Source organism: Stegodyphus dumicola, chromosome 6 (assembly GCF_044657685.1).
Source record: "Stegodyphus dumicola isolate Sdum_Otavi_A_Nest chromosome 6, ASM4465768v1".
Classification (NCBI taxonomy): Eukaryota; Metazoa; Arthropoda; class Arachnida; order Araneae; family Eresidae; genus Stegodyphus; species Stegodyphus dumicola.
Window position 1 is genome coordinate 79,748,719 of NC_140773.1, and position 23,571 is coordinate 79,772,289.

The window sequence follows — 23,571 nt, forward strand, 5'->3', positions numbered from 1 at the left end:
TTTCAAGGCACGACCACTGAGCCTCTAGAGGATTGTAAGCATTGGGACACAATGCTCTAGTAGCGCAGTGGTCGCGCCCTGAAACCACATAGCGAATGCCATACATATAGAGATTTTCTTTTATATATGCAGTTTAATTACTGCAATTTTTTATTGTTTATGATAGAAATCATGATGTGCAATGACTAATTTTTGAAATTTTAAGTTAAGGATTTTAATTAATAAAAGGAAGTTATTTTGTATCATCGAAAATGAATTTTAAAAGGCCTCCGATCTGAAGTATTAATACTTAAAACATATATGATTTTACAGTCATTTTGTGTTATTTAGATGTAAAAGATCAGTAATCAATTCATTTTCACTCAAAAATTTCGGAAAAAAGAGGAGAAAAAAAATTCGGAAAATGGTGGTTTCAGGGTGCGACCACCGAGCGTCAAAGGTTTAAGTGAAATTAAGAATCAGAATTTTTAAGTGAAAATCTTTACGTGTTTTATTATGGCAGGAAAAATCAAATGCACATGCGTAAAGCATACAAAAAAAAAGAAAAAAATGTTTGTGGCCTTGAGGTCCAGATTTTAGATCATTCCGGATAATGGACATCCGGATTTCGGACTTTGTACTGTATTTTCATTTCTTTTAAGTTTCAACATAATTGCAATTTATCAAAAAATAAAAATGTGCATTTTCACCATATAAAATGAATATGATAGTTGAATTAAAAAATATTTGAACTGTGCTGCCATCTAGTAGCAGCAATTCCTACATGCCCGGTGGGACGTATTTGTCCCACCTTTTAATTTCACCAATTCTTAATTAATATATATGAATTAAAATAATAATTTTTATTAGAAAAGGAAACTTTCACATAAAAATATTCATTTTAACACCAAAAGTTGTAGTTCAGATGATTTAAATTGCATTAGAAATTAAGGGGGGAAAAAACCTGCTTCAAAATTAGAAAGAATTTTTATTTCATATTATTTCCACTGAATGAATACTAGTGCTGCCGTTTGTTATACATTTAGAGAACTAAAAGGTGTAACTGCATGTATTTTAAATGGAATTTTGAAGCTTTCATCTGGGAGATAAAAACTGATAAAAAAGTGGGTATCCTACTGCCCATCAAAGGGTTAATCAGATGTCACCAAAAACAAATAATCCCAGGAAACTATATGCAAAAATAGTAAATTTATGTACATCCAGGAAATGACTTTTGTGTACATTGTTCATCAAATTTTATTTTCAATAATATTTCACACACCAAAATGTAATAGAAGATGAAACTAAGGGTCTCAGAATTGGCAGTCAGCAAAAGCAGATTTTTGTATATTGAGTCACATGATTAAGTGAAGTTCTGTAATTATCATAAGTAATGATAATAAAATTTAGCAAAAAATTTTATTAAAAAAAATGCTTACTTAATGTCCTATTTATAATGCTCAAGTTGGAGAACTTCGAGCACTTGAGCTTCGAGAAGAGGAACTATCGCGCCTCCTTCTGTATCTTGAGCTTTCTATACTACCTAAAATAAAAATGAAAGATAATTTCAATTTTGTTTTATTCACTACTTTAACAGAAATTATACTGGGTATCAGCACTTAGCACATTAACTTAAAGGCATATTATTGTAACAAAATTAATAATGAAATAAAATAATTATACATCAAGGCTTAGAAATCTACAGATGAACTAACAAAATTAACTCTTGCATAACTTACATAAAAGTTTATATTCATATTAAGGATAATTTTAATTAATGTTCAAAACACTTTTTTCTAAAGCTAACTAGAAAGAGTTAAATCAATTTAACTCAAATTCTTTCTCAACAGTAATTTTGCTCTTAGGAAAGATATCAAACACTTTAAACAATATTACTACTAAAGCAATGTTGTTATAAGCAAATATTTTATTCTGAATTTCCAATTATGCAAACCACAGTTATATATATATATATATCACTCATTTATTATTTTTTTATCATATAAAATAAGACAGAGTAAATGAATTGTGTGTTTTTGGTTTTTTTTTTTTTTTTACTTCAAAAGCAAGCAGTTTATAATAAAGTATGCTAGAAAAATATACTCTTTCCCTTTTAATAAGCTAAATAACATAATCCACTAGTAAGTAGCATTCAATCCTTACATAAACATATGTTTTAGCTTACATAAATATACGTTTTTCACTTTATTTGCTGTGGAACATCTCTTAAAAATTTCCATAAGATAAAAGCTATCCCAGATTTTTTATAAATTTTTACTTTAAAATGATTTCAGGGAATACATAAAGAATAAATTTTCATTAGACAGAACATGATACACTTAGCAATGCAATCTATATTATGGCTTTTTCATTATTCTAATCAATATTTCTGAAATTAATTCAAATTTAACTTTAGTAGATCAAAAGAATCAACTCTTATATAAAATTATATTTTTCCAAAATATTTTGCAGCAATTTTCAATAAAGCATTATAAATGAGAAATGGCTGAATGTAAGTAAAAATTTTTTATTAATTTTTAGATAGAAAAAGACTAGTTTCTGAATTGGAAAATTTAACAGCTGGTCATTTTTCAAATATTAAGAAGTGTAATTAAATTTTATAACACCTAAATTAATAGCATTACAGTTTTAAGAGAATAAGATGCTAAGTAACATGTACAAAATATTAAATAATACTTACTAGATAAAGAAGGAGCATGAACTTCTACTTTGACTTTTGCAGTTGCAGTGACTCTTGTGGTAACTGCAGTTTGTGTAGTCACTGAAGGTTGATTTCCAGTTGTATTAGTATTTGTAGTTGTAGTTGTTGAAACATTTTCCCCACTAGGTGTGTTGCACTTTCGACTATCAGTATCTGATTGACTATCAGTATTCTACAAATGGAAAATAAAAATAATTACCTACTTATTTTTAGAAAATGTGTACCAATTTTAAATGCATCAGAAAGAATTACTTTCAAAACATATAAAAGAATGTACTTTTTATACTTACATTTTGCATACACAAGTCTACTCATGCATATGGAAGAAAAGTTGCTAATTTTTGGAACATAATTATATAGAGCCACACAAAATTATGTTTTGAACAATTTGTCCTTTGTATTATTCAGTTCTTACTCGCACTTTTTAAATTCTTGAAAATAGCATTCATTCCTTACACTGAATTTCTCCATTAGTAACAAGTCACATTTTGTAACGATTTCTCAAAGGGGGCAGTCAAGAAATTGTTACAAAATGGCAGTATGAACTGCCTCTTTTAAGTATGAACTTCTAAGTAACAACTTTTATATTAATTTTTTGACTAAATAGTACATTATACTCTTTCAGGTAATTACTCAAATTATTATACTTTTCTAAATTTGTGACTGAAAAATATAAAGACATATTTTCTTCCACTGGGGCAGGTTATGCATTTAATTCAATAATAATTCAGAAATTTCTCAAGTGCTTATTAATTTTTATTTCATTTCAAATTTCTATTTTGCATTTTATTTTAAAAACTTTAGAACATCTGATTCTCATATTTTTTTTAATAATTTCAGTTTATCCACTCAATTTATTCAGATATAAATCTGGAACTTTGTGGCTTTACGCTAGCTGCTTTTTGAAAAAGAAATCAAGATTTATTCAACTTTACTGAATTTTTGTATATGATTTTAATTGCTTTCTTTTCCGGGATTTTTTATAGTTTGCTTTTTTTATGCCAGATAGTTCATATCATAAGTTGATTAATTTCAAAATTATTTTTACTTTTCTCTGTTATAAAAATGAGTCTGTGTAGACAAAAATTCTAATATATAAATGAAATATTGTTAACATTACTTTATGGTGTTAATCACTTTTTACGTATGTTACATAATGTTGCCACCAGATCCGCTCAATGTCCATTTCCATGGACTGAAAGATATTTAAAAAAGTAAAAATCCTAAACTGTTAGTTGCATTATTAAATTAAAGAATTTGTTACATAAATGCATCAAGTGAAAATAAACCATAGCATAATGACATATAATAGCCCTGTACTATCTTCCCATAGCGAACTGATCATAATCAAAAGTGGGCATGCAGAACATGAAATGCCAAAGAGAAATGTGTGATTTTTAATTCTTTTTTGAAACTATATATGTTAACAGTACACATGTATAATTGCTTTCAAAAATTACATTCAAAGAAAATTCTTGAAATGCTTTAAACGATTATGATTTAAAAAACACAACGCCTTACTTTCCCTTTATGTAAATATGTAAACAGATAAACTATGCACAGCAAGATATTAAGATTTGATAAATAATAATCATGATGATGGTAATAATAATATACGTAAGATATAAAAATACGATAGAAATTTATTAAGAAATTAAACTTAATTGGAACTAATTGTCTATAGTCCTTTGAAAGTCAACTTTAAACAAAGTACAACTGTCTTAAACACTATGATGCATCATTGATATTACTCTTTTCCTGCAGTAACTGCATTGCTGTAGATTTTTGTCTAATGAATGCTGAGGATGAAAACAAAGTATTATGAAAATATTCAATGCAGAGCTAGTAATAAAAAAGGCAATATACTAAGGAGCTAGCAGTATTTATAATTTCGGGTTGTTCTCGCAGTGATTGGGCAAAGGTCTACAGCAATTCAGATAATGCAGGGAAAGAGTGACATTAATGATGCAATATAGATGGATTAAAGGGGATTGTACTTAGACTAAAATTAGGACTTTAAGGAATATTGTCAATTTCTTCTAATTAAGTTTAATTTGTTAGTAAATTTCTATCATATTTTTATATTTTACATATTTTTATATGAGGTAAAGCATGTGAGGCAGAAAATGTAGTTTACAGTATAGTTATATGATAAATTGTTCAGCCTCATTCACTTTCCCTGATGTATATGCAAGGGAAACCAAGTGAGAAAGAAAGTATAGTATACAATATTCAAATAAAATTCATATACTGTGTGGTTTATTATTTATTTGTTAAATTCTGGTAATGTATTACTTGTACACAGTTTATGTATCATAATTTGCAACACAAAATTTGATGATTTTTGTTTTATTTTGTTTTGTTTGTATGTTAGATGAACATCCAATTATCCATACCATTTCCTTTTACCTGAAATATTATAAAACTAGACAGTATCTAGATGAATTTAACAGAAATTAATTCCATGTTAAATTTTGCTATTTTGATTACTATCTCATCAATACGTTAATGCTAAAGTAAGTTCTTATCAGAAATACATCTCACACAAGACTACAAATGCATAACTAATTTTATATGATATTTTACAGTTTCTCAGCTACAAACATGTAAAATTAATTACATTTAATCACACTGGGACACTAGAATAAGCAGTTATAATTTCTAGATAACTTTACACCAGCAACAATAAAGTAAAGATATACAATCATTAGAGGAAGAAATAAACATATATTCACCTCAGGAGAACTTGTTGTAGTATTAACAGTTGTAGAACCGTTTGAGGTATTTGTGACTGTTGTAGTTTCAACAACTACTTCTGGTTGCACAACAATCTCATGTGAGGAATGACAAGAACTAGATTCTTCAGTAATAGTAGACAGTGAGATCTCAGAAGCCATTCGAGGATATATCCTTCTAGTGAATGGACGAGCATGTTTCACTCTATGAATGATAGGTGAAGGTTCTGGTGAGGGTGTTGGTATCCTCTCTGGATCATCAAGAGGAATAACCTTTGAAAGAAAAAGAAAAAAAAAAAAAAAAAAAAATTACTAAAAAAGGATATAAATAATGATGAAATGTGCAAAAAAGGAAAACCTATACTGACACAGACAACATAAATTTGTCTTATCATAATTCATTTTACAAAACTAAGCAATTCTTAATATTCCATAAAAATAAATAAGTTTTGCAGTTAGCAGATAAAATCTGGATTGCAGAGTCTATCGGGTTCTTCAACATACAGATACTTCATAAATGGCCTAATGTTCTTATATGTGAAAGTAAATTTCTCTGAATTAGATGAATCTGATCTTAGCATTCAAATAAATAAGAAACATGCCAGTATAACCTTTCTACTTTCCTAATTTATTCTTAATAGAGATGAAATTGTCACTTGTGGATAAAGTAACGCAAAATTTGTTTCCAAAATAGACAACATAAATATCTCCCTCCTTCATATTTATTTTTCAATTTGCAAGAAAAAGTTACAGAATTTTAGCATTTGCATAATTTGTGATAAATTACAAAACTGACATTCTTAACTCATCATCATAAGGTCAGTTTTGAATATTTAAATATTTTTATTATTACTTCTGATATAATTGTTTTAGAAAAATAAAAGTACCAAACTCTTTTTGCAAAATGTTATATTACACCAACCACATTTTGTCAAAAAAAGTCATTTTATATTAAAAATTGCTTGTTAAGAAATTAAAAACACAAAAATTATGTCGGGTGAAACACATGAATTCCTTACGGAAATCATCAGATAAAATATAATCTAGAAGAAATAATTCTAGTAAAATTTTACAGAATTTTCATGATCATAGTATAATAATTTAAAGTAGAAATTGAATATATTTGCACTGACAGAAGTGTATGAAAATAGAGGCTTTTCATAAACACATAATTATTTATAACAGTTTCAATAATCCTTTAAAAAAAATTTATAACAACAACAAATACTTCACTCTCAAATGCATACACAAAACTGCAAATGATATTATAAAAGCGCTATCATGAAAAAAAAAATATATATATATATATATATATTACAAAATAACTGCAAATTTTTAACAAAAAATGTTTTTAAAACATTCAGTATGAGAAAAATTTAAGAATTAAGATTAACTTTATTATATATAATACATCAGCTTTATATTATGTAAGATATATGATTTTTAAATGTAAAGTCATACACTATAACAATAAAAGAAGGAAAGCATCTTACCTCCCCAGGTGGTCCTATAATTGAAAGAACTACTGGAAACAAGATAAGTCCATTTGATAACCCAAGTACAACTAAGACACAAAGAACAGCAAAAAAATACCTAAAAAATAAATAAATATTAGACAGAAAAAAAGAATGCTCTTCTCTTACAGCTTACATTTCTATAAGTAGCATGTATATTTGAAACAAGGAAAGGGGGAATAGTAAATGAATTAAAATTCTTTTACTAGAATATTATTCTGAAACTAAGGCAAAATCTGAGGCTGAATTTTAGATACAGTAGGTACCATTAATTCAGAAGTCAAACAACAAAAATCAGCGTTATATTTACAAAATTTTCACAGGACTAGTTTCGATGGTTTTACCGAACCACCATCTTCAGCTGCAAAACTGCAAATGAACAAGATAGGAAATAATGATTAGATAAGATAAGAAAGCCTGGACAAGAATAAGCAAGTGGCACCATCTGTTGGTGAAACCAGAACTAAAACATAATTTCTTTAAAGGCCGAAGGCAAATTTGGATTGGAATTAAGATCATTAACTAGAACAGAAAGATTTTTATGAATGTTAAATGCCTCTAGAAAATCCAGTTCTCCAATGGAAGATGTTTTTTGAATAATTTTGGCAGCAGAAAAACTGAAAGTGTGGTTTTCGGACCAACAATGTTGAGCAACAGAAGATTTCTGTGTTTCCTTTTTTCTAACATATGCCTCATGTTCCTTGATGCGAAATTTTAAGGCTCTCTTAGTTTGGCCAATGTAAATTAAACCACATTGGCAAGGAATCCTATAAATACCCCAGGAATTCATATCCGGAATGGGGTCCTTGAGTATGGAACTCAGAATTTTATTGATGGGAAAATAAACAACCCGAAAGTTAAATTTCTGCAAAATATGTGCAACTTTATAGCTAATTGATGGAAAGAAGGGAATGACAACAGAATTTTTATAATCTCCTAAAACAAGAGTGTGCCTTTTAGTGTGTTGAGATGAGAATTTTTTAACTGCTTGATTAATAATGTTGGGTGGAAAGCCCCTGTCAGTAGCTATTGCTTTTAAATAATTTAGTTCTTCATCAAGGGCTAGTTTGGAGGAGCAAACCTGAAGAGCACGGAAAACATAGGAATAAAATGAAGCTAACTTTTGTTTAATCGGATGACATGATTTAAAGTGTGGTGGAAGGCAAACCGATGAAGGTTTACGGTAAACCGTAGTACTGAAGTTGGATGTGTTACGTGTGACCAGAATGTCGAGAAACGGAAGAGAATTGCAAGTCTCAAGTTCAAAAGTGAACTGAATAGCAGGATCAATAGAATTCATTGTTGAAAGAAATTTATTTAAATCATCTTTATTACCTTCAAACAGAGTAATAGTATCGTCTACGTAGCGGAACCATGCCGGGAAGTTTAAAGTTTCAAACAATTTTGATTCATAATAATGCATGTAGATATCAGCCAGGATGGGACTGAGGGGGCTTCCCATGGCTAATCCCTCAGTTTGCTTGTTTATTCTCCAATCAATAAAATTCCAAGTTCCATACTCAAGGACCCCATTCCGGATATGAATTCCTGGGGTATTTATAGGATTCCTTGCCAGTGTGGTTTAATTTACATTGGCCAAACTAAGAGAGCCTTAAAATTTCGCATCAAGGAACATGAGGCATATGTTAGAAAAAAGGAAACACAGAAATCTTCTGTTGCTCAACATTGTTGGTCCGAAAACTACACTTTCAGTTTTTCTGCTGCCAAAATTATTCAAAAAACATCTTCCATTGGAGAACTGGATTTTCTAGAGGCATTTCACATTCATAAAAATCTTTCTGTTCTAGTTAACGATCCTAATTCCAATCCAAATTTGCCTTCGGCTTTTAGAGAAATTATGTTTTAGTTCTGGTTTCGCCAACAGATGGCGCCACTTGCTTATTCTTGTCCAGGCTTTCTTATCTTATCTAATCATTATTTCCTATCTTGTTCATTTGCGGTTTTGCAGCTGAAGATGGTGGTTCGGTAAAACCATCGAAACTAGTCCTGTGAAAATTTTGTAAATATAACGCTGATTTTTGTTGTTTGACTTCTGAATTAGTATTTATTCGGCGTGTTATTGTGTCTTAAGGTAAATTTGATCACGTTTGTCTAGTGCTGTTTTGATAATATTAGCCAAATGATAACATTAAATAGTAAGAAAAAATTCTCTCTCAACATTAATGCAGTATAAGTAAATTAAGAAAAATATACTGGAAAACCCAAATATATATCTTAAGTTATAAATATTAGCTAGAAAATTCACAGATAAAAGACAGACAGCAGTAATTACATAAAATTTCAATTATAAAATGCTTGTATTCTTGATAAATTGATCTAGCCAATACTATATACTCTTGATTAGTGAATACTATATATTCTTGATTATATCTTGATTAGTGGAGTACCTCCTCTAATTTTAGTCCTAATAAGAAATTCTTTATTTAAATCACCATTAACATCTTAGAATTTATTCCACATACTGGGCCTGGATGCATTTGAGAAAACAATAACTTTTGTTGTTATCTTGCAACTTGAATTTTTCAACAATTCCAGGGGCGTAGCAAGAGGGGGGCATATGTCCCTGAGCACAGAATACAAGGGGTGCCAAACTGACGTTACGATATCTTAGAATTAAATGTTTTCCATCGTTGGCAAGCAGTAGGGGGTGCGAAATCTTCAGCTGCCCCTGGGCGCTGAAAACCCTAGCTACGACTCTGAACAATTCTCCCGTTTTTTTCATTTACCTTAATTATAGATGCTGCATTTTCCTTTTGAACTACCTTTGTTCATCATATATTCAAAGGCCATCAAGCTTAAAACAATTTTCCCTTCCTAGACATGGTTCCTGCCCAGATATTCAGAAGATGCAACTAGAAGAAATTCTTGTTAATCCGCTGCACTTATATTCACATCTTACAGATTATGAAACAAGATTCTACTTGTTTCAATGCTATAGTATCCTTTTACAGCTTCATCCTTTGACCAGACAGGTGAATTATTGATGCTATGTTTTACCAGAAGGATTACAACTTCAATAAAGACATTTACATTACTGTCAACTGAAAGATGAATAATTTTCAGTTCATTAACATAGCCATTTCAAAATTTATTCAAAAATTACTCAGCTAATATACACTGTTGTGAGTATATGGGTTTATAATGGATTGAACGCATACAGAACTGTTGACACCTTGCTAAAATTTACCTTCACAAAAGAAACACTTTACAGTTCTAGTACAGCTCTTCTCAGTTTGACAAACACTTTACAGTTCTAGTACAGCTCTTCTCAGTTTGACAGAACACAATCAGTAACTACCACTTTAAACAGAATGCAATGCAAAACCTATGTGTACAGAGTGAAGGTCGCAGGGAGAACTAGAAACTGAAAACTGATGTTTCTCTGGTCTTATATAGTTTTTCCTTGGCCACCAAGAAATCTCTAATACCTTCAGTTTATCAAAATTACTGAAGGCATATACGGGTAAAATATACATAACAGCAAGATAAAATTACAGTTACATATAGGAATCCATTACAGTTATTCATTTACAGTACCAATTATAGTTAGTTATACAGGGATCAGACTAAAATGTTGCCAAAGTTGGCGATTTTTGGCAGTGACAAAAATGAGTTGCCAAACACATTGCCAGATTGGTGATATATTTCTAATTTAGCAAGATACCTCAATGTTAAACAGACTTGCCTCTGTAATCTTTTTCCACCAGAATTTCATCTCTTGAAGCATTTCATGTTATATCATACAAAAGATACAATTTGACTAAAATTATTTATAAAATTCATAACAGTAACTTTGTAATGTGACTTCTAGTCTTACGACTTCAGTTAAGAGAAAGAAATTCGAATCACATTAAATGATTACAATAAAGAATGCATTTCCTTCATTTTTCTATACAAGCAATTAATAATAATCAGTAATGACATTAACTGATATCATGTTATGCAGTAACTACTGTTAAAATCAACAATAAAGTAACTATTAATTAAACAATATTTAAAAACATTTTATTAGATCTATACTAACCTATAAATAAAATCAAACTCGGAGAAAAACAACATAGCCACACCGATAAAAGTAGCTATAGCTCCATGTATAACAGGGCTAGACATCTGCTCTAGAGCCATAACCATCCTACGATCTCTATTACCAATACTAGTGAGAAAACCCTAAAATAAATTTCAAAATAATTATGAGACAGATTCATGATAAAGGAAACTTTTGCTTTAAATGTTAAGCTACAAAGTAATTTAAAAATTACATTTCACAGAAAATACACAACATACTAAAGAATAATCATACAATTTTTAATTTATTCTTTATAAAAGATATGCCATCAATAGGTTCTATTCTTATTAAGCCGAAACTGATGGTATTTTGTATAACCATACATATTGAAGAGACTATATGTATATTTTGAAACAATGGAAAACATATAAGAAAGAAAAAAAGTTCACTGCTCTCATATAAAACAAACTTTTTTATAGTAGTAGCTTACAGTATGTATGTTTTCATGTTTTCCTACGCATGGTTAAATAGCAACACAGAAAGCTTAGATATGTACATATTTCATAATACTGCATTTTAAAAAATTTAAAAATTTTTTGTTCTTAAAAAATAACCTACACTCTGTATCTTCATAGTTAAAATAGCTGTTTCTCTGTTTTCAAAACATGGTAAAAAAATAGCTATTAGTTATATTACTAAATAAACTAGCTTTGAAAATAATTATAGCATTATGTATAAATAGTTTCTTAAAATACTATTTATGTGAATTTAAACCTTACTCTGTAATAATCCACATTGTTCATGCAATGCTAAGGAAGAAAAATTTTGGTACCTTTTATAAAATACAGATTTCATATTTATTGTTCAAGTACTAAAATTCTTGAAATTAAAAATTTAACAACAGAGACAAAAATACTAAGAGACTGTTAGCATCAGTATATAAAAGAAAAGAAAATAATAACTAAATAAATAAAGATGACAGAAAGTAAGTATAAAAAGTCTAAATTTTTATTTACCATCATTATATGCACAACATATTCAACACTAAATCCAACCGCAGCAATAAGAATTACAGCAGGGACTGCACTAAGTTTTATTCCCATCAATCCCATAAATCCAAATAACTCTATAATTATCACAGCTAAAGGGAATACCTGAAAGTACAAGAGAAGTTGGAAAAAAATGCTTAAAAATTAAAACATTTTTCTTGATGTTTCAAACATTAGTACAATTAATTATGAGATATATATTTACCATTATGAATGCTGCCCAAGGATTACACAAAACAGTTGCTATCACAAGAAAGATGATAATAAATATGCAGGCCATAGCAAGCCAAAAATAGTATCTCAATCCAAGATACTGCTCCCAGTAAATAAAAGGCAAGCCAGTAGGAAAATTTGGAAGTCCTCTCTCTTCAAATTTCTCACAAACTAACCGCACATCACGTATGGTTTCCGTGATTTCTTCAGTTGTTCCCATGTTGTTGAGGAAAAATGGAATTTGAGCATATACAAGAGGCTGAGCTTTAGGCATTTTAAGTTCTACATCCTGAGGATCATGCACCCAGCGACGAGGCTCAGGCACAAAATTGGCTTGTGAAGCAGAGTAGGCCAGTGCATCATTTGAGACCCAAGCTGTCAGATAATTATAGAAGGCCTTTGTATTTATGATGCCATTGTTATCAACAAGTCTGACTGTTTTAACCTAAAAAAAAGTTCAATGTTGAAAAAAAAAAGTTTCTTTTCTAAAAGCCAACATTTCAAGTTTTCTGTGAAGTAAATCAATTTGCACAAAATATTATGACAAAATAAAATTTTTAGTCCAATTTACTGATTGTGATTTGGATATATAGTGATCTGATTGCATTTTTTGTAGTAGAGATCGTTAAAAACTCAGAAATTGAATTTTTGTTGCTGCCTCCACTATAAATTAAATTTTTAGGTGATAAATTTTCTTCCCCCAATATGTTGGGAAAATCAAATCTAAATATGAATCAAAAAAGACAAAATCTTTTCTATACTTATCTTGACCACACAAAAATTAAATACATTTCAAAATCCATGATTATTTATAATTCCTCGAAATATTTTATCCATTAAAATCTGTAATATTAACGATGAAATTACTATCAATAACGATGAAATTACAATCAAATCATACCAAAATAGAGGCAAACTCCAATAAGACTTTTTCATATATATTTCACCAAAGGCTTAACGTGTCATCTTAACAGATACAGTCAAAAGTCGTTAATCCGGACTCGTCGGGACTTCGCCGATTCCGGATTATCGATTTTTCCGGATTATAGATCATCAGTTTAAATCTCGTAAGATGGCATGCAGAAATTCTAAAATTAAAAATATGAAACCGTAATTTATGAAATAAAGAACAATTATGATCTAAAGGGTATCAAAATTTGCAAAAAGAAAAGCATTTGGTAAGGAATTATAAGCCATATAAAATAAAAACATCTGCGCTGAAGATAAGGATAGTGCTGACAGATCAACTTCCAATTCATTACGCGTCTGCCACGGCGTTCCCCCCACTGAGCAGCGTGAAATTGATAAACATATTTCGGATTTCAAAACATAATTTCGCTTTAGATCCTTTACATATTAACAAATATATATCGGAAATTCTATTTGATATAATCGAAAGTTTAAGCTTACTTTTATAAAATTGCTCTTACAGTCATGCAAAAAATAATAAGCCGGATCCAATTCGAAAATTAAGGAACAATGCAATCATCAACATTAACTGAAATAGATAATTAGATAATTTTAGCTTATATGTCCATTATATATAAAACGCGCACGCGAAAACGTATTCTGCACTTGCGCACACTCATATGTGCAGTCGTAAAAGGTCTTACGCACACGCGTAAACGCCTATGTGCATGTGTCAACGCGGCGCATGCACAGAAAGGTTTTAGTTTTGAGGTCCGGATTATAGATCATTCCGAATTATGGGTGTCCGAATTAACGACTTTTGACTGTATATATCGGTAACCATTTTGTGCTATGTTAACTACTTATGACTGCTACTTACATTTTGTGCTCAGTAAATTATAGTCAACCACAGACATAGCATTAGTGATACAGTGGTGAGGATCCCGGATATCAGAGGGGAGTAGAGGGAGAAAGATTACTCCCAAAAGAAAAAGTAACATGAGATTAAATGTGAAGACAAGTGGTAATCACCTACTAAAAAATTATCTTCTCATCCTATGCATCTTACCTACCTCAGCAGTACATTTTGATTGAGATAATGTGGGGCCAATTTTTGACTCCAGCAAATGGCTTTAGTTTTAAGGGGTTAACACATCTAGCAACAGTCCCTGCTAGATGGGACTTTTCTGAGAAACAAGATTCTGGTAGCATAGGTTTAAACGGGAGGATTCCTAGAAGAAAAAGGCTTTGCTGGAAGCGAAGTCCCACCTAACTATGTGGGATATTTTGAAACTTCGCTGAAAACTTACTGCCTGCAGCTCTATCTCGCATAGAGATCAACCAATCAGATGAAAGTTCTGCTTCTGAAGGATCACACCATTCCATCTGAGCAATAATCAATTACTGTTTGGTGTTTAAATCTTTGTAGTAAGTGAAAATGGTAAGCTAGCTATGTGGGTTTCCTGGAAATGTGTGGGTTCTGAGAAATGTCCCTTTCGAAGACCACTCCCACATTGCGGAAGCATATGTGATAGGGACTTTAGTCAGACAACTGTCCAGTTGAAAGAGGTAAGCATCACTGTTTTCATTTAACTATGACCAGCTTCCTAATAGCCCGAAAAAATCAACTTAATGTCATCAAAGACTCAGCACTTGTGAAATATGTAGAGGGAAAAAATTATTGAATTTATTCTATACTTCAATATGAAAAAATTTGGATACTATAAAGACATTTGTCATGAATTCTTAAAATAAGTAATTATGAAGTCTTATATTTAGAATATGTTTTCAGCACAGTACATAACTATTATTACATTTCAAAAACAAATAACAGTCTTGACATATGCAAATTTACACCAATTATGAAAGAAATATTGTTAATAATATAAGACTATATAATCATCAACTCACAAGAGATTTATCAACAGGATTATCAATACGTCCAGTCTGAACCAAAAGCTTATAAGCTAAGATGGAATCATCAGATGCATTAGTGCACCAGCCTTCTTGAGTAATACAGCCACTGCTCCAGTCTTCATCAAATGATTTTTGTAAACCTGCAAAGACAGATCAAATATAAGTCAAATTCAATTCTGAATAACTGATACACAATGAATAATATATTCATTAGAATATTTTTTAATGCTTTAAAGACTTTGAGTCAATTCTTACTAGTTTGAAGTGGCCAATGGAAATCAGACTGCAAGGTCTGCACAGCAGACAGCCTTCACACAGTCATACCCTTTTTATTAACATTTAATGATAATTATAAAACTAAAGAAATAATACAGAAAAACTTAGGGAAAATGCAATTATATAAAGCATACTTGTCACTACGAAGCTGAGCTTTACTATGCATCAAATGTAGTGAAGAATTTAGAGATTTTATGTATTCTACACTGCTTCTGCACTGAATCACACCAGAGACAGTTTAACAGTTAATTTTCGAAAATCTCAAGATGTTGCATTGTCCCATCCTGAAATAAGGTATTTTGAGGGTAGTTGGAGGACTAACTAATGTGATAATAATCACTGTTATAATTTTAATACTTTATGTTAATTGAAGTATTTATGATTTGTTTTACAGTGTAAAGATGAAAACTTATAAATATTTTTAAAAAGCAAAAATTTATTTGCATATTATTCATTAAGATATCAATTGTTTGGAAAGTTTGCATGTAATTTCAAAAAAATCAAAGGGAAAAAATTGCATCTTAAAAGATGTTCTAAGCCTTAAATTTTAAAAATAATTTGGTAAAAACGAACATAATTTATACATTCAGACAGAACCAACATCAGTTAAAATTGGCTATGCTAAAAATGATTTTAAAAACTGGCAAGCAGATACTTTTTGCATTTAAAAAAAATAATAATTTCCTGACAAAATTTAGTTAACATTCTGACTTCTTTGCCAAAGGTTGTTTTTACAAAGTTTAACAGACTATATTATTATAAATTTTAACATTAGTAATTTTGAAATGAGCTGAATAATTTAAAAGTTTTGTATGACTTTGTATGTGCTGACAAAAAAAAAAAAAAGAAAGAAAGAAAGAAAGAAAGAAAGAAAAAAAAAGAAAAAAAAAAAAGAAAAAGAAAAAAAGAAGAAGAGAAAGAGAGAGAGTGAGAGAGCCTATTTTCTTTTTTAAAGTGTTATTTACAAGTGGCTGAAAATACATATTCTGACGACCAAAAATACCAAATGTAACAAATGACGGACATTTATAAATGGACAGCTAATGCAAATTAATATTTCTCATCTGTTTATTACAGTTTATTTTTCCAGCACGATTTGGGAAACAGCATATGGAAATTCTGGAAAAACAGTGCTATGTCATTAACTATCATTCATATCATCAAGTATCACTGATTGATAGTGCTATATCATCAACTACCATTTTAAAAATATTTTTGAAATTGTCTGTTTACAGCAGTTATTTTTAATCACTACATTTTTCTAGCTAAATAGATTCATTTGCAATAATTTAGAAATATTCTTAGTTCAAGATTTTCAATCACAAATAACAGTTTATTTATGCAAAAATTATAAAAATACAGTGACACTTTTTAGGCCATTAACTTCCTAATAAAACTCCTTATAAAAGTGAACAGTACTTTTGAGAATTAAGTACATAACACTACTGAATATTCCTTCTTTAACATCACTCCGTCCATAGGATATTAAAATAATTTAGAACCACGGGTAGTCACCTTACAGGAGGTATTTTAAAACTGCAAATTTTTATTAAACAATTTCTTAAAAATACATACTGTTAGTTTATGGCTCAATTTTTAAATATGAATGAAAAATTAATGTATGTATTAAAAATTCGCTACTTATTTTTGAAATCTTAAGGTTGAAAGGATCAAGTAAATTTGATTGAGGAAAAGCATAGGAGGGAATCTGCTTGAGGAAGGAGAGCTTATATATATTGACTTTTTAAGGGCTTTTAAAAAATAAATAGAAAATAAAAATAACAAATACTACAAAGCATATGAAGGCTAATCTAGTGAATGGATGCCTTTGTGGAGGACATTCTGCAGGAAAGTCTTTCACATTAACTTTATGCTTCGGAAAAACACAGTTTCACCCAAGTTCTACAATTGACTCAAGTTCAAACAAATCACCATCTTGTAAAAATCACAAAGTCTAATATTCTAACATGCTAATCAGATTACTGTTAGGCTGATTTCACAAGTAAATTTAAAAAAAAAATAAACTACTGCCTTGCACTTCACTATTAAAAGTCAAATTCTTTTTCATAATATAAGTTGATAAATTCAAATGACTACAAAATTATTATTTGTAAAATAATATATACATATATCTAACATTTTAAATTTTATAACAAACTTACCCAAAAGCCAATCTCGAAACATAGTAAGCCAAAAATCTGGCAATCCACCATCATCATTCTTTAGTATCTTGTCTATTCTTGTGAATGCATAATGGTATTCATACAACAGTCTCTGGTTTGTTGGATATTCAAAATTACCCTGAGTCACAGCAAACATATTAAAAAAGCCAAAATATTTGGCTCTTTGGCTGAGAAATTTGTATTCATTTGTATTCCTGGGAACAATATCAGTCAAATCAAGGCCATCTTTCACATGAAAAATTCCCCAAATTCCAAAACAAAGTAGAATGACACATGACACAATTGTAACAAACTGTAAAATAAATAAATAAATAAATAAATGTTAACCTAAAAAGTGAAACAAATATAATGGCAGTACAGGTAGCTTTCCAGTATGCATATTCATTCATCATAATGCATCTAAATTATTAAAATCGAAATGAAGAAAGAAAAAACATAGAAAATCATCCATTTCCTTAACATTAAAATATTCTTCATTTCAGATGTATATTTTTGGATATATTGATATGCAAATTGCATTGAGCAAGTTAGTTACATATCTCATCATTCAATATAAAATGATGTTTTACTAAAAATATACTTTTATCAATTTAAAAAATGCAAACATTATAAACATACATACAAAATCAGAAAATTTAATAGAATATGAAATGATAGATCAAATTTGATGAGAAGACTTTGTTAATGATAATAATTATGGGAAATGCTTAAAAACTTTCACAAACAAGAAATTTTGGACCAAAAATGTGTGCAAACAAAAAATTTGAGACAAAGAGGATTTTAAACATTACCAGTCAAAACCAATTAAATTAAAAACTTTGAAATAAGATACTGCATGCATTTATTATAATGTATCTGTGTGTACTTGAATATGATGAGTGTATACATAGAAAAAAATTTAAAACAAATCTGAGATACATATACTGTGAGTATAGAATGCTTGTTAAGTAATATTAGTAAAATACTACGGGAAATATCTCCTAGTGATTTTTGAAGAAAAATTTATAGTAAAAAGCTTATTAGCATTTAGTACCAAAAAGAAATGGGGAAAAGTACCCATACAAAAACCACACAAAAATGCTAAGATTTTGTCTTCTTACACGTCATGTAAGATTTTGCCTTCTTACACATCCTCCTACACAAGATTTAACTAACTTATTCAATGCATTAAGTATATCAATATATCAAAAAATATACATCTGAAATGAATATTTAATATTAAGGAAATGAATGATTTTATATGTTCTTCCTCTATTTGAATTTTAATAATTCATAACATAAAATACCTTTATGGAATGTTATAATAAATTATATTGAGAGTTATATAAGTTACAACATTGACAGCATGAGACAATATCACTTTTACAAATAATTTTGACATAAATATAAAATTAAAATTAAAATATTTGAAAAATAATAATAATAATAATCACCTTCACTGTAGTTCTTTGCAGTGATGGAGCAATATAGTTATTCACAATCCATGTTAATGAAGATAATTCTAAACACTTTTTTGTATGAAAAATATCAATGCAGTGGTCTTGCATTCTTCTATTCTTTGTCAATAAGTCTTTCGATGAAGAACTAGAAGATAAATTTTCAATCGATGAACCTAAAAATAAAACCAAAACTTAGCTCCAAATCAAAGAAAAAATTTTATACATGTGTTAAAAATTAGCATATAAAATTACAAACTCAAAAAAGGGCAGTTTACAGAATTAAGAAGAACATTATCAAAAAGTCACATTAAGCACATTCATAGGAAAAGAATAAATATAGGCCTATACCTGAGGCAAATCTATCTCTAATAGTTTAAAAAAAAAAAAAAAAAAAAAAAAAAAAAAAAAAAACCACTTTAAAAAACATAAGGCTGCATTACCATAACATAAACAATGTTTAACCCTCTGGCTGCTCATCTGCGATTTCCACAGGCAACTCAAATGTAGCAAAATCTGCTCATCCCGTGATTTCCGCGGGCATGTGTTTTTCTTCCTTTCTTGAGAAGTACATCCCGTTTTTCTCCCATTTAACCATTGAAATAAATTATATACAGTATTAGACGTTTAGTTTATGTCTTGGCCAACAGATATCCTTAGTTGTCCACTAAATATGCGGCATTTCTTTAAGGCCTGTGGTATTACTGTTCAAGCTTCACTTTTGGCACTTTTTTCTCACAGAAATGGCTGCTAGAAAACGTTCAGCGATTATCTCCATTACTTAATTAAATTATTGAATTATTAATTAGATTAATAATTAGATTGATCATTAATTAGATTTATTGAATCTGGTGCAAAGACTGTGCTGTTGGACTTTGCCTTGAATCCTGTTTTGAACTCTATCATACTAAACTGCATTTCTAAGGTAGTTATTCCTCAGAGCTTTATATTTTCTTAAATTTTATACATTTTGCTTTTTCATATTATGCAATAAATAGAAATTAACTGTAATTCAACTGAAATTTATTTTTAAATTTAACTAAAATTTTTTAGGTACATCTGAAATTGTTTTTTTTTTTTTTTTTTTGGTAACTTAGTTTCTCTTGATAAAAATCTATATAAAAAGTATTTCCTAGAAAGAAAAAGTTCATTTTTCAATTCTCCAATATATATAGATTTAAAATATGCAAAAAAAAATTACACAATTTTTGAAGCGATTTCGGTCGACAATTTGAGCAGTCAGAGGGTTAATCTAGAAGAAAATTCTCTTGCACAGAATATGAAAAAAGGTAATCCTACTAAAAATTTATTTTAAATGCTTCTTCACAATGATCATCAGTGCCAGCAATGCAGAAATTCCTTGTAATAGTAAAACACTATAGCTACTAAATTTATTACAAAAATTGTACAGCTCAAAATTTTTGTTGGTCTATTTTACAATATAATTAAAAAACCCAAGAGAATTTATTTAATTTATGATCTCATTCCAGGCTGAATGTTGCAAATGAAAATAATGAACATGTGTAAAACAACATATTTAAAAAGCTGGTAATATTACAATGCATTGCACATTAAGTGCTTTTTAGTGGACAAGTTTAAGCTTCATTCACAAATATAATAGAAAATACCTGGCCATTTTCCTAGACGGATATTTCATTTCACATAAATGATATTATTATGTGAGGAATGTTAATGCACAGCAGGATATATACCCATTCAAATGTTAGCATTAGAATCTTTTTGAGATTTTTAACAAGTGGCTTTTTGAATAATAATTTGTGATATGTTACAAGAAAACACATAGATTGGTTTGTTTTAGAAAACTATCATAGCATACAAGCACATTTTAATTTTAGTTTTAATTCTAAGTTTTAATTCATTTTATTTACATTAAGATGTGCATTTCATTAAAAAGAAAAAGTAATTTTAAGCAGTATGCCAATTTAATACAATGAACTAGTTAAGACTACATACCTTGTTTTATTCCTGTGTCATGTAAACGATTTTTTCGTTGTTGGTTAACTGAAGGAGCAAGGACAGTAACAACATGACTTCCATCAGGTGGTAATGCATGAGTAACAGCCTGTCGAATTGGAATTACAACAGATGGGCTACTTTGAGAATGTTTAAGAGATTTCATTTGTTGCTTGTCATACTCTGCTGGTGTTTGACTCTTCCTAAACAACAAAATGAATTGTGTCTTTATTTCAATATAAGGCAAATAATTCCTCATTAAATGAAAAAGCCAACGGAAAAGAAAATCTGGAAGTACTCAGATTTTAATGTCAAACCAGAGAATTTGTGCGTTTTTTTATGCTATTGTTGAGCTCGTATTCGCTCCTGCTCATAAAGCTTTTTTTTTGTGTGTGTGTGTGTGTCTTTTTAGTTTTATAATTAAGTTTTTAGTTTTATAATTAAGCATTGAAGTCTTTATAGTTGTGCTGCATAAAATTTAAGAACAAAATCACAAAATATTTAAATACAACATATCTTAAGCATTCCCAATATAGTCTTAAATATTTCCATACATAATTTAAGAGCAATAACTCAGAAGGGCTATTATTCTTAAATTAACCAGGAATTATCAGTAATCAGGACCTATGTTAGCAAACTTCACAAAATCAACAATTATTGAACTTACACCATGAAGAGTTCAGCAACAGCAATTATGTCACCTCAATCAATAGAGAGCATAATTATTGAACTCATTGCAAAAAACTGAGCAATAGCAATTACATGAAGTAAATCAATAGAAAGTATACATAGATGGCAAAATTATTTAGAGACAAAACTATTTTCAAATGTGAAATGAATTTACCAGTTAATATTTCATCCTGCTGAAGAGTTGATGCAAAAATGTAGAGAACTTTCAAGGGGGAGATGAAATTTTGTTATGTGTTTGATAATTACATAATGTATCCAAATAACATAAGGTAATTTTTGAAACCTTTCTTCTCAAAAAAGAAATTAAACCTTTGTTTTACACTAAAATCATTTATAACTTTCAGTATTTTACTACATTGATTTGCATTTATATTCTTTGCTTCCCCCTCTAGCTTTTTTCTGTAAGATTTAGAAATTTCTGATTTTTGGTTACACAAAAGGTGCAAATGAATAATAAAGCAGTTTGTGTGAGTAAGAATAATATTATTAAAACTAATAATTATAACCGACTTCCTCAAAATGCTCAATATTATAATAAACAGTGCATCCATTCAAACATGCTTTTAAGTGTTTTATGCACCCATTTACTCCTTCTCAGAAACTGTATGTCAAATTGTTTTATTTTTCCTCCTCAATTTCAAGTAGTAAAAAGAAGAGATACATGAGTTATTATGGAATTTTACTTGATTTAAAGTTTCTACAACTAGTTAAAGTATATAAAAAGACAATCAGATAGCTAGATGAATGATTCTACCTTACAGCCATTTTGATCTTAATTTAATTCTACTTTATTTAAGAAGAATATATTTTTCAGCAATTAATTAATCCCTTGTATCAAGGGATCACTACGCAATTTAATAAATCATACAGTATAACTATCTGGAGCTCCAAAATTGCCACACGTTCCTTAATTAATTTTAAAAATTTTGTTGCCCCTAAAGTCTGCTACCTAGTAAGGGTGCATCAAATGAGACAGGTCCTGGCACCCGCCCTGAGTGTAAACTTTTGATTTATAACAGATCCATTAGCACTATGATACTTTTCAAAACAAAAATGGGTACTATTCTGTTTTGAGGGCTGTAAGAAAATTGCAGGGAAAATGTATGCGCAAAAGTGCCAAATCTAGCAAATGCACCCATTTAACAGTGTGCCAAATCTAGCGTACGCATTGATTTCAGATTGCGTAAGTTTATACAGTTTTATATTTCTTAAGACGCCATTGAAATACTAGTTTAATTTTTAAATCCTTTTTTGATTTTTTTTTTTTTTTTTTTTTTTTTTTTTTTTTTTTATATATATATATCCTATGGATTTAACAATTTGGGAATTGACCATGACGAAAAGTCGACAAGAATTTTGGGTAAAGTGCAGAATCACCCACTGCTTGATGCGTTTTTAAGAATTGCACATACTCGGTATCCATGTGCACATAGACCTATTTTCACTTAAAAAAGAATCCTAGAATTGCACAAAAATGGCACTGCGCACACCCTTGACTTTATCTATGTACATATAGACTTATTTTTACTTAAAAAGTAAAAGTAAATTGACGAAAATCCAATTGTTTTTACCCTTGTAAAAAGTGGCAAACAAATAACTGAGCGATTCTGCACTTTACCGAGAATATTTTCAAAGAAAAGGCATCATTCATTATAGAAAATTATGTTTGAACAACCAACGAGATGAAATTATGTTTTAGCGATAAGTCGGTAGCGAAATAGCAATGCAGGCATCCATTCAGTTATGTTTAGCAATTTTTATATATTTTATAATAATGATCTGAACTAGTTATTTAATCTTATGCTTCCATTCAGTCATGTTTAGCCTTTTTCATATAAATTTAATAATGAAAAAGTATTATATGAAATTAACCTTTCATCTAAATTAAAACATCAATCTTAGGTAGTTATTTACTATTATACTTCCTTTCTTGCCACAATTATTAGG

The 23,571-nt window shown here is 29.3% G+C and overlaps 1 protein-coding gene across 1 annotated transcript in view; it reads right to left on the bottom strand.

Moving 5' to 3' along the window:
- The window catches only part of ptc (protein patched), a 106,655-nt gene that overhangs the window by 7,957 nt on the left and 75,127 nt on the right, over positions 1-23,571 (bottom strand). Inside the window, exons 14-24 of the mRNA XM_035363184.2 lie at positions 20,935-21,137; positions 18,958-19,136; positions 17,504-17,816; positions 15,060-15,205; positions 12,232-12,684; positions 11,994-12,131; positions 10,996-11,138; positions 6,930-7,029; positions 5,437-5,709; positions 2,681-2,873; positions 1,419-1,522 (exon numbers count right to left, since the gene is read on the bottom strand). Coding sequence (XP_035219075.1) covers positions 1,440-1,522; positions 2,681-2,873; positions 5,437-5,709; positions 6,930-7,029; positions 10,996-11,138; positions 11,994-12,131; positions 12,232-12,684; positions 15,060-15,205; positions 17,504-17,816; positions 18,958-19,136; positions 20,935-21,137 — 2,224 coding nt within the window. The 3' untranslated portion in view covers positions 1,419-1,439. The remainder of the gene's footprint in view (positions 1-1,418; positions 1,523-2,680; positions 2,874-5,436; positions 5,710-6,929; positions 7,030-10,995; positions 11,139-11,993; positions 12,132-12,231; positions 12,685-15,059; positions 15,206-17,503; positions 17,817-18,957; positions 19,137-20,934; positions 21,138-23,571) is intronic.